A 13,011-nucleotide genomic window follows, 5' to 3' on the forward strand; every position below is an offset into this window, starting at 1 on the left:
AACATTATTTGGTAGGCCAATGGCTATTAAATCTATTAATGTGCTTGTATCAATGGATTTACTCACCTGCAGTAGTAGCTTTTCCTTTTTTATTGCATATTCTAATAAGGAACCAGTCTGGTATTTAAATGTGTGAGCATATCGGATTTGAGACCACCCTTTACTTCCAAAAGTTTCACAAAAATTATTTTTCCAGTCTTCCCAATCTGATTCTACTGTAAATTTTAGTATCATACAGCTGTACCAGTCTATACTTGCCTTTTCAAGGAAAAATTTTAAAATTTCAATCTTTTTCTTTTCTTCTAGTATTAAACAACGTTCGCATTCTCTTTCAAATTCAGATAGCCATTGGTTTGCGTTTATATTTTTTCCATCAAATTTTTCAATCATAAAATCTTTTGCTATCTTGCTTAAATTCTGAATTTCAGATGTTTGTTCTTTATTTTCCATCAGTTTTTCCAATAGTTTTTGTATTGTGTCAACTTGAACATCTGATGTGGGTTCACTATCACTCTCTGTCAGTTCTTCCAAATATTGATTCTCAAAATATAAATTTTCATCTTCATCTAGATAGATTTTTGATAATTCTTCTGTTAAGGTTATCCACACTTTTCTAGATTTATTTCTTTTCTTTATAGAGTTTTTAATTCTTGCATATACCTGTGTTTTGCACACTTCTTTGTGCAAATTCGCTGGCTGAAACTCATCTGGTAATAAAAAGGTTTTTCCATCTGGTGTGCCAATTGAAGTTATACACATCATATTTGTTTTTCCATCTTGTGCTCCTACCATTTTAAAGTCAAACCTTAATTTTTCCATTTTTGAGTGTACTTAAGCAAAATTGTTGTTTTGTAATATGTTACTTTTTACACCACTATAGACTGGGACTTGGGACTTTTGACTTTTTTTAAACTAAATTGATGTTGCTCTGAAAATACAAAGTTTATTAATTTTACAATATTTACAAACTTAAAATTATACTACCTGAAAATACAAAGAAACAACAATTTAAGCTAATTATTCTACGTTAAAAAATTCTTAATCATTTATGACATTAAGTCATTTTAAGAAAGTTTATTCATGACATTTTGTCACTGTCACTTCACTTTATCTTGCTACTTGGCTAGTGTCTCAGCTACTTGCTTCAAACTTAAATTAAAGAGAATCTCGACAGCATATATTGTATGTCGGGATTTCTCTTTACATACGTATTTCGGAATAACCGTTTCCTCATAGGAACACCTGGGTAGAGGCACTGAACTGAAATCAAATCCTTTCATCCTTTCCGGATAATTATCAAAATAATTACCAACGATGCTACTAGCACCATCTATGAATCAAAAGTCTAATAAGTCAGGAAATAAAATTCGAAATTATTTATCCTCTGAGCTTTTTAAGTTGGAAAAACAAAGCATAACAGACAAGGCTCGACAAGGGAAATCTAAATTGCATTTCACGTCCTGTCATTCACTGTGATAATAATTTTAGCGAACTATTTCCTTTAATATCCACCAAATCCAGATCCAGCTATCTGTATTAGAATCTATGGAAATTAATGAATTAAAAAATACAGATATGTATAATTCTGAATGGCCAACTTGAGAGAAACAGCTCCCCACTCCACACTCCTCAACCTATTCATAGGTTGTACAACAGCTGTAGATACTTTTTCGTTTAAATGCTGTGATTGTTATACATTTCCGTTACTTCCAACATTTAATTAATCATCTTAATGTTTCAGGTTCAAACATTAGTTAAGGAATTAAGAAGGATAACTCTTCTCTGGGATGAACTGTGGTTAGGAACCCTTGCGCAACACCAATCTGAAATCAACAAAAGACAACAGCAGTTGGAATATGAGATAGAAAAAGTCAACGACAACACGAGTTTAGATAAAACAGAAAAGGCATCACTGATCATAGAAAAGCACCGAATTATAATAAAACCGATTGTTTTCGTTCTAGAGCAATTACTAGATGTTACTAGTGTTACTGCGGAAACTCCACACGAAAAACAATTCCAAGAAAAGTATTTAGACGACATCGTCAATGTTCTAAAGAAACTGAAAGATCCGGATCATCCCGAAAATCCTCAAGAATCGCTACTTCCCCTAAAGCATCTACAAAAGAAATTCCAACAAAAGTTTCATAAAAGAGCTTCATATGCTTTAAAAATGCAAGACATCAGTCCAGTGCTTTTTGCTCTTAAAGACACGGTAATATCTATGCCTGGTCTAGCTTCAATAGCAAAGAAAAATGTTACTATTTCTCACGTGTCCAATATAGTCTCTATCCTTCCTACAAAGACAAAACCTAAAAAATTGGTGTTTTATGGTTCTGATGGGCAAACCTATACATATCTTTTTAAAGGACTAGAAGACTTGCATTTAGACGAAAGGATAATGCAGTTTCTGAGTATCGCTAATACGATGATGGCTCAAATAGCGGATCCTTCGGGTTCTAACTTTTACAAAGCTAGACACTACTCTGTTATTCCTCTGGGACCAAGATCCGGGTTGATATCTTGGGTCGATGGTACTATTCCTGTGTTTTCCTTGTATAAACGCTGGCAACAACGTGAAATTGCAAAACCGAACTCTAAAAACTTTGGCAACGCGACCGCGAGTGTGTTACGTCCGTCTGAACTGTTTTACAACAAACTAAACCCATTACTGCAAGAACACGGGATCAAAAATATCGATAATCGGAAAGAGTGGCCTTTGAGCACGCTAAAACAAGTGTTAACGGAACTAATGAACGAAACGCCCAGTGATCTCTTATCGAGGGAGTTCTGGTGTAACTCCGTGAGTCCAGACGTGTGGTGGCAGGTGATCAAAAGGTACTCTTATTCCATCGCTGTTATGAGTATCATCGGCTACATAATCGGTTTGGGTGATAGACACTTGGACAATATGTTAGTTGATTTGACTAGCGGTGACGTCGTACATATTGACTATAACGTGTGTTTTGAAAAGGGAAAGACGCTACGCGTTCCAGAAAAAGTGCCATTTAGGCTGACACCGAACATTAAAGACGCCTTGGGAGTGACAGGAGTTGAGGTGAGTGTCTTTTGTCTTTTATAATAACAAAATGGCTATTTGAGCATACATAAAATTTTCAAACGAAAAATTAGTTGAAATTTTTGGGTATAAAACCAGATTTATTATCCGAATTAATACAGAGTGTACCAAAAGTGTGGAAACGCATATTCTGCAATGTGGAGATTTCAAATTTGCTGTTTGCAATGTTGCCATATTTACCATTTTTTTGATATCAATAGTCATGTTGGTTTTTGTAAATACATACTACACTCTATATATTGCATTATTATTGGAATTCTTCTTCTTATATTAGGCCTCTTGGCATGTTCTTAACCGATTTTGAGTTTGTATTTGTAGCTGTGATGTTGACTGCCAGCAATCTCGCCACCTTTTAAAAGGCCTTCCTATTGGTCTCTTGCCTGTTGGCTTCGATTCTCTGGCTATAAGGGCTATTCTCTCGCTGTCCATTCTCGTCACATGCTGATTCCACTCTCGTCTTCTCTGTCTTCCCCACTGTACTATGTATGGTATGTTACAGAGATATCTTATTCTGTCGTTCATTATTCTGTCTCTCAGTGTTTTCCCAGTTATTGACCTCAACATTCTCATTTCTGATGTTCTCAGTATCAGTATCCTCTTGGTTTCTGCTGTGTCACATCTTGTTTCTATCGCATACGTCATGATCAGTCTTACACATGATTTATATATGCGTACTTTCCTTTCCAGCCTCATGTCTTTATTTCTCCAATCCCTCAGACATCCTGACACGTAATTGGCTTTATTTGCTTGTTTTCGGACGCTCTCTTTAACATCTCGATAACTACATATTTCGACTCCCAGATATTCGAATCTCGAGACTTGTTCAATTAGTTCGTTGTTAATTACTAATTTGCATCTTATGGGTTCCCTTGACACTACCAGGGATTTTGTCTTAGCTGTTGATATTTTCATGCTGTAGTTCTTCGCCACTGTATTGAAAGTTTGTGCCATTCACTGTAGGTTATCCTCGTTATCGAAGACTAGATTGCGTCGTCAACATAACAGAGGATTTTTATTTGTTTTTCTGCTATCTTATATCATTTTCCAGTACTTTTAATTTAAAAAGCAATGGGCTCAAGCTATCCCCTTGTCGGATTCCCGAGTTGATTTCAACTTCTGATGTTAGTTCATTCTCGACTTTTATTCTGGTTTTGTTCTTCGTATTGATGTCTTTAATTATCTTTATCATCTTGTTGGGCTGATTTTTCTCTTTTAGCAATCTTAGCACATTTGAAACGTCACCATGAATTTTAATTTAGTTATGGGTTTTATCTTTAAGTTTATTATTTTTATCAAATGAAATGAATTTCGACTCGATTCAAGTTCTCTGTTTCACCCAGGTATGACAATACCAAAAGGCCCTGTTAGGAAAATATTCCAATTTACGGTTCAGAGAACCCGTATGAATCGAGTCTGTGTATTCTAATACAGAGTATGGCATTAGTAAAATAAGAAAATCTACGGTTTCGTTTTGATTTAAATCTGACTCCCTCCATCTTCCCATAGTACTATTTCTAGGTCTACCTGTTGTCAAGGAGGTTCTGAGGAAGACAAATTTACACCAACACGGCCGTAGTTTCTCGATATAAATTAAAACTATTTATATCACAGTATGGATAGAACGCTCTCTAACGGGGAATAACTGAAATGAATTTCGACTCGATTTAAGTTCTCTGTTTAACCCAGGTATGACAATACCAAAAGGCACCCTTAGGAAAATATTCCAATTTACGGTTCAGATAACCTGTATGAATCGAGTCTGTGTACTCTAATACAGAGTATGGCATTAGTAAAATAAGAAAATCTATTGTTTCGTTTTGATTTAAATCTGTCTCACTAATTCATTTCACTTATTCCCCGTTAGAGGGCTTTCTATCCATACTGCGAAATAAATAGTTTTAATTTATATCGAGAAACTACGGCCGTGTTGGTGTAAATTTGTCTTCCTCAGAGCCTCCTTGACAACAGGTAGACCTAGAAATAGTATCAGGGGATGGAGGTAGACAGATTTAAATCAAAACGTAGATTTTCTTAATTTAGTAAAAAATATAGGATGTGATATTAACATCAATTCATGAAACTAACAATGGCTTGATGTGTATTGAAAAGTTTTGTAAAACAAATTGTAATAATTACTAGAGTTGAAAGTTTTATGTCTTTTTAAAATCTCTACAATGAAGATGATTTTTAATGAAAAAGAGCGAGTTACTGTTTTAATGATGAGGGGCTACGGCGATAGAAAACGATCTTGTAGTGAAGTAGCCAACTTGTTCCACGATAATAATTTCCCAAACCATTCTCCCATCCATGAGGCGATAGTACAAAAATTGTAAATCGCTTTGATAAAACTGGACAAGTAAGATTGCGTTCGAATAGGTAGACGAAGAACTTATAAAATACAATAAAACTTTTGATTTAATGCAGAGTTTCGTTGAAGATCCACATACAGCCTTACGCAGAGCTGTACAAATACATGATGTAGATCATTATTCAGTCTTCCGTGTATTACATAAGAATTCGTTTAAACTCTACAAAATCCAGTTGTTGCAAGAATTAAATGAAGATAACTACGACCTTAGATTACAGTTTAGTGAGGTAATAATGAATAAAATTGTAACTGACCAGAACTTCATTAACAAGGAAAGCAATATTTACACTCTGTTGGAATGCAAATCACCAAAATTTAAGGTATTGGAGTGAGGTAAATCCACACCGGATACTTGAACACCGTACTTAAAGACTACAAATACTAGATGGATGGTTGGGTATAGTGGGTACTCAATTAATGGGGCTATATGTATTTTCTACGTTATTATACGGAGTAGAGGCCTGGACACTTTCCGAGGCTTCTTTGAGAAAACTCGACGCATTCGAGATGTGGTGTTACAGGCGCATTTTGAGAATTTCGTGGGTGGATCGTGTGACTAATGTTGAGGTTCTACGTAGAATAGGCAAGGAATGCGAGATTATTAACACAATCAAAGAGCGCAAACTAGAATATCTTTGCCATGTTATGAGGAATGAACAGAGATATGGCTTGTTGCAACTCATTATTCAAGACAAGGTATTTGGAAAGAGAGGACCAGGGAGAAGAAGAATATCTTGGCTTCAAAACCTGAGAAAGTAGTTTAATACATCTACAACCGGACTATTCAGAATAGCAGCAAGCAAAGTTAGGATAGCCATGCTGATCGCCAACATCCGGAACGGATAGGCACCTTAAGAAGAAGAAGTTTGTATAGAAGAAAATTTAACAAGCGATAATTATGAAATGCCCCTTAGAAATGAAATTGTACCAGCCTTGAAAAACAAATTTGGGAGTCAAATTTATTGAGATATGGTTTCACCAACACGGAGCTTCAGCTCACTATCGGTTTACAGCGTTCTCCGTCGCCTTCTGACTCCTAATCCCCATTCTTCTCTGTTTGGCCATAAACCTGGAGGGATTTCTATTTCCCCTAGTTCTTTTTCAATTCTCTCCCTCCAGCTTCTTCTCGGCCTTCCTCTTTTCCTTCTCCCTTGTGGTGTCCACGCCAAAATCTGTTTGGGGGTCCTGTCATCTGGCATTTTCTATACATGGCCGTATCATATGAATTGTTTTGCTTTTTTGCTGTAACTTTAAATTATCATTAGGAATTTTTCTTATGTGCTTTGTGTGGCAAAATAAGACTTCATTTAGGTATTTCGTTAAAGAAACGTGTTAATTAAGAGATTTTTATTCGTTTTTGCTCAGGTGGTTTTTATTCCTTAGTGGTTGAAAATAAACATAACCTTAAAACTGTTTACGTTCTTATCATTGCATTAAATTAACTCACTTGGGCAAAAACGAATAAAAATCTCTTAACTGACACGTTTCTTTACACTTGTATTTGTGCAGCTCTGCACAAATACAGCTCTACATCTTGTATTTGTAAGGATGTTTGTTGATCTTCAACGAAACTGTATTAAATTTAAAGTTTTATTGTAATTTATCACCATCTTGGTGTACCTGTTCGAATGTCATCTTTTACTCGTCCAGTTTCCTCAAAGCGCTTTACAATTTTTTGTACCGTCGCCTTACGGATATGAGAATGGTTTAGGAAAGTATCGTTGGAACAAACTGGCTAGAATAAGATATTTTTCTGTCGCCGGCGCCGTAGCCCCTCATCATTAAAATAGTAATTCGCTCATTTTCATTAAATACCATCTTTATTGTAGGGATTTTAAAAACAGATAGAAGTCTGTTAGTTTTGGTTATTAATAGAATTTATGTTACAAAACTTTTCAATAAACGTCAAGCTATTGTTAGTTGCATCAATTTATGTCAAAATCACAGCATTCTATATTTACTAAATTACTTCAAAACTACTTGTCGCTGTGAAATTTTATTTCTTTAAGACCTTCATGACTAGATAAAATACCGTGTTGCATATGGTTTAACTCGTATTGAAGTAAGGATTCCAATAATAATACAATATACATAGTGTTATTTAAAAAATTAAAGTTACTAGTGATATCAGAAAAATGGTAAATCTGGTAACATTGCAACTAGTAACTCTCTGTATTTATTTATAATTTGATACGGGTATTTACTCCAAACAATTTTCTGAAATCAATCAGTAACATCATACTACATGATCATGAAACTGATAACAATCCATCAATTTTTGTAATACCTATATCTCGTTTTTCTGCTTAATTTTTTATTAAATTAATGAACAGGAAAATACATACACGTTTTACTCGAATTCTATTTTTACACTAATTACTTTTTACTTACTAACATAATATCTAAATTTTGTTTTTATGAACATTATTAAAAAGATATTTATCGGGGATCATTGCCTTAATATAAACTAATTATTTTTTACTCTTGTAAATGTTCTTGACATGTTAGAATACTTACAGAAATTTTAAGATTACTAACAGAGAACCACATGGATATTACTAGTAGAATTATTCAACGAAATTTACTATACCGGGGAAATTCCGACAAAATGGCTAATATCTGAGTTTATCACAATACCCAAAAAACCCAACGCAATGAAATGTGAGAAATATAGGACGATTAGTTTGATGAACTATGTTTAAAAAAATCTAAGTTTTCAATCTAATAGCACATAAAACAACATCCAAAAATGTTACTCTACATCCTACCAGATTGAAAACAATGGTAATTCTCTGGTAACACCTCCGAGGTTTCTACAATTTGCAAGCCATAACGGATGCTGAGACTAAGGAAGATAAAGGGGAATTTTACAATGTATAATTCACGTCCCATCTGCTCAGCGCGGTAAAGTTTCAACGAGAATGGTTCCCTTCGTACTCTAATCAGAGTAATGTAAATCAAAATGAATAACCATTTTCAATTTCGTTGCAACACGAAACTACAGCCGCATCATTATTTCATTGCAATCAGAGTGTGCAGCAAGCACCTATACCGGTTTCGAAACTTATTAGTCTCTCATCAGGAGGCACATATGCTGCTCTCTCTGACCCAACTAGGACAAACACCGGCGTGCAGTCACGGATTGCAACGAACGAAATGGCAGGGATGCCCTAGCGGCAACTGCTAGCAAAAAAAACTAAGTTTTCAATCTAATAACACATAAAACAACATCCAAAAATGTTACTCCTACTGTTTGCTAGCAGTTGCCGCTAGGGTATCCCTGCCATTTCGTTCGTTGCCTTAGCGGCAACGTCCATTCAAAATACAGTGGTGTTTTTAAGAAATTCGGTCGATCTTCTATCCATACTTATAGCTCTGTCCCATAGTGTCTTACCATCGATTTTTCTAAGGGTTTTCATCTTTGCTGTTTCACACATGTAATTAATTTAGCCATTTCGGTACCGTGTTTTTAATTAGAGATTTACTAAACATATTTCTTTCTCTAATTTATCTCTCCGAAATACACATGAGTGCCGATCTCGATGTTAAAAATGTCTTCGATAGGTATTTCTTTTGTATGGAGGTTTACTTTAAATATCTTTACTATCTTGACGTTGGGTTAACTTATTTCTTAATCCTCGAATCGTTTTAAGTGTATAAAAAAATGTTACCTTAGGTTTTGATCGGAAACCGTTATCTTTCGTGTCCACCAGTTTCTCTTGTGAGGGAGCTCTGTAACATTTTTTTTAATAACTAAATTAGTAAATAATTATTATAACTCACTTTTAAATTAATTTTTAATACCCTTACCTAAAGGGAACTATTATATTATGCAACGTATCTAGAAAAAGTGATAAGGGAGCTGATCCCTTATTGCGACAAAGGCAAAGGGATTGATATGACACACCTGAAAATTCTTGTTCAAAAATAAAAAATTAGTTTTAATCTCTTTTTATAATTATAATTAACAAAATTAAATAAACAAATGTTGTTTTTAAATATCGTGTCTTTAACACAATTCAAGTCTTTTAACACGCACCGTTCTCCACGCACTTTTGAACCGTATTATGTTCTATTTTCTCATCGTAAGTCGATAGTTCAGTCCCTGTTGTTAGCTCTTCTCTTTGGCAGTTGATGTTCCACACACAGTTATCAGAATTCCTCTTACTTGGTACGTGGTTGGTGACGAAATCCGCCTTGCTGTCGGGATGGTGACATTTCAAGAGATTCAAAAACGCCTTTCGGAAGTTTTTGTTTTTCCAAGCGTATATTAGGGGATTCATACAAGAATTTGTCATCGCCAGATTGAAGAACACTTCGTATAACGTGGCTGCTTCTGCGTTTCTTGTAGTTCTGATGTATATGACTATCACAAAGTACGGCAGCCAACATATTGTGAAGCAACCCAAGATGATCAGGGTGACCTAAAAGAAAAAAATGAAATTTAGTACATATTTTACTTTTGTATTTTATTGGAAATAAACCAAAAAAAATATACACTCGAATTTTGAAACCATAGCTTCTTAGCGTAAGTTTAGAATAGGAATTTAAATAAATGGAAAACAATGCAATAACCCAATGAATAACCCTCACAAGATAATGAAGACGATTTACTGCTCTAGCGCCATCTGTCTCAAAATATTGAAAGTTTTACTGGAATTTCTTTTACAATCAGTACCTAATGCAAGCTAGAAAGTTTCTTCTTCTTTTTGTATAGACATGACTCCGTCTGTTTTTTCAATGCGCCTCCAGTAATTTGTCGTTCCATCGTTTTCGTGGTCTTCCCACTGATCGTCTTCCTCATGGGGAACCGTCTCTCGCTGTCTTTACTACTCTATTTGTTATCATTCGTCTTATGTGGTCATTCCATTCTACTCTTCTGTTTTTTACTAAGTTATTAATGTTCTCCTTACCTTGCATCTCCGTCGTATATCTGTACTTCTAGCTCTGTCCCACAGTGTGTTACCATCGATTTTTTGAAGGGTTTTCGTCTCCGCTGTTTCGAGCAATCTTTTTGTCCTCTCTGTGCCAGGTCGTGTTTCTGTCGCGTATTATTGGTCTGATGACTATTTTTTAAATTCTACCTTTCATTTATTTTCTGATATTTTTATTTCTCCATATTGTGTCGTTCAGGAAACCTGCGGCTCTGCTTGCTCTATTCACTTGATCTTCCACTTCTGTGTCGAGCTTTGCGTAGCTGGATAGTGTGATGTCTAGATATTTAAACTCCATCACTTGTTCTATTGTCTGACCATCCAGCTCCAATTTACACCTTATTGGATTTGCTGTTATAACCATTTAACCATGCATTTTTGTCTTTTTTGGTGAAATTAACATGTTAAATTTTCTGGCGGTTATATCAAATTGGACCAGCATACGTTGTAAAGCATCTACAGTGTGAGAGATTAGTATTACATTGTCTGCATATCAGATTATTTTAAGTTGTGTTTCTCCCATTTGGTATCCTTTTTCAGTTCTTACTTTTTTATTATCTCGTCCATGATCAGTTTGAACAATAAAGGACACAAGGAATCCCCCTGTTTTATCCCATTGCCAGCTTCAGTTCTGGACCTCGGAGGTAAACTACACTATGTCATTTCGAGCAACTGTGTTTAGCGTGTGTTTGCAACAAAGTTTAGAGCACTTAGGATGTTAATAAAAATCTGATATATCCCATAATTAGTTGAAAGACAATATGACTATATTTTAATGATAATATATAACTCATTTGTATAATCCAACTAATAAAATAAATGGATTAAAGAAACTTATTGAAAAAAAAACAGCATGTCGACATAGTGTAGTTTACCTCCGAGGTCCAGAGTTGGGTCAGTTAGTTCATCTTCTACTTTTACTTTTATTGTGTTGTTCTGGTAGATCTTTTCGAACGTGTAAATTATTCCTAGAGATTCCTCTCTTGAGTATAACAAATGGATAATGTCCTTTAATTTGACCCTGTCAAATGCTTTCTTAAAGTTCACGAAACATAAATATGCCGGTTTGTTGTATTCTAACGATTTCTCTTGAACTTGCCTCATTATAAATATAGTAGGGTCGGTGCATGATCTTCCCGACCTTAAACCTCGTTGTAGAAAAGCTACTAACATATTAAAACCTATCTCTTTATTTATAAGAATAAAAGTTCAAAATTAATAAAAACTGAAATTATATGAAAATTGCTGAAAATAATTTTGCAAATTCTAAGAGAAATCTGTGAAGGAGAAGTTAAAAAAAGTGTTCTGTATTAGGAAATTTAGGTTATATACAGGAAGCAAAAACTAATAGAACAGATCTGATCTACCACAAAAAATCTACCACATCCTAAGTGCTTAGCATTTGCGGACGATTTGGTAATATTGGCTAGAAGCAAAATATAATCGATGGAAACAAAATAAAAGCAAAATATAAATATATTCATGAAGAAGAATTTTGTACTTTTTTTTATTTTTTTATTTATCCGCATCAACCACTCGGGTTATTAGCGGTACATTTATAATACAAAATAGATAGAGCAAAAGATACATTTTTAGAATATAAGAATGACAAAAATATGGAAATTATTTAGAGTTTACAAAGAAAAAAAGAAATGAATCATAATTTGTTATACAGTTTACAATGATTTATAAAAGATAAAACTTCATTGAATTTTGTGACCAGTGCTTCTTTCAGGCTATTGGGCATCTTGAATATTGTTTTCACTGAAGTGTATTCTGGACATTCTATTATTATATGGTTAACTGTGAGAGGTATTTGGCATCTTTGGCACATTGGTGGCGGTTCCTTGGAGATTACGTAGCTGTGGGTAAGTCGTGTGTGTCCGAGCCGGTAATTACTTGGTCTTTTCTTTTTGGTGGCATAGGAAGATTTTTTGAAGATACGTCTGGTTTAATGGTTTTCAGATTTGTGTTTGTTTGATCCCATATTTCTTGCCAGATTTTGTTTACATGATTCTTGAATAAAGGTTTAGTGTCAGAGATTGGTATGCCTGTTGTAGTCGGAATGTTCACATTGTTTATCGCTTCGAACGCTGTTTTGTCCGCTAACTCATTACCAGTTATTCCTACATGGGATGGGACCCACATAAATGAGATGGTTTTCCCAGAAAATTGGAGCTGATGCAACGCGTCTTTAATTAGAAATAAATTGATGTGGGTAGGGTAAACATGTTTGATGGCCTGTAAAGAACTTAGTGAATCTGATAATATTAGTATTTGGTTTTCATTTGTATTTTTACAATGATTTAGTGCGTCAAGTATTCCTTGAAGTTCTGCGGTATAAATACTGCAGCCATCAGATAATCTAGTGGCGGAAATTACGTTTTCTGATACAGTAGCAGCAGCTATTCCGTTGCAACTTTTGAAGGCATCGGTAAAGAAAAGTTTGTAAGAAGAGTATTTGAGTAAATTTGTATGATATTGAAGCCTGATCTCAGCAGAGGTGTGTGAATGTTTGTTAGAATTATGTAAGGAGAGGTCTACTAGTGGTAAAGAAACTGTCCAGGGGGGTGTCTGATATTTTTTTATGGATGCTAAGGTGTTTTGATTGATGCTATACGGTAATCGTT

General features: G+C 34.7%; 2 protein-coding genes across 2 annotated transcripts in view; one reads left to right on the plus strand and one right to left on the minus strand.

The window, feature by feature from the left end:
• Positions 1–13,011, plus strand: part of LOC114338382 (serine/threonine-protein kinase SMG1) — a 213,284-nt gene that overhangs the window by 39,362 nt on the left and 160,911 nt on the right. Inside the window, exon 5 of the mRNA XM_050658765.1 lies at positions 1,742–3,058. Within this exon, the coding sequence (XP_050514722.1) occupies positions 1,742–3,058 (1,317 nt within the window). The remainder of the gene's footprint in view (positions 1–1,741; positions 3,059–13,011) is intronic.
• The window catches only part of LOC114338380 (5-hydroxytryptamine receptor 1A), a 59,965-nt gene continuing 56,336 nt past the window's right edge, over positions 9,383–13,011 (minus strand). The window contains exon 2 of the mRNA XM_028288971.2: positions 9,383–9,871. Within this exon, the coding sequence (XP_028144772.1) occupies positions 9,476–9,871 (396 nt within the window). The 3' untranslated portion in view covers positions 9,383–9,475. The remainder of the gene's footprint in view (positions 9,872–13,011) is intronic.

The sequence above is a fragment of the Diabrotica virgifera genome, chromosome 8 (assembly GCF_917563875.1).
Source record: "Diabrotica virgifera virgifera chromosome 8, PGI_DIABVI_V3a".
Classification (NCBI taxonomy): Eukaryota; Metazoa; Arthropoda; class Insecta; order Coleoptera; family Chrysomelidae; genus Diabrotica; species Diabrotica virgifera.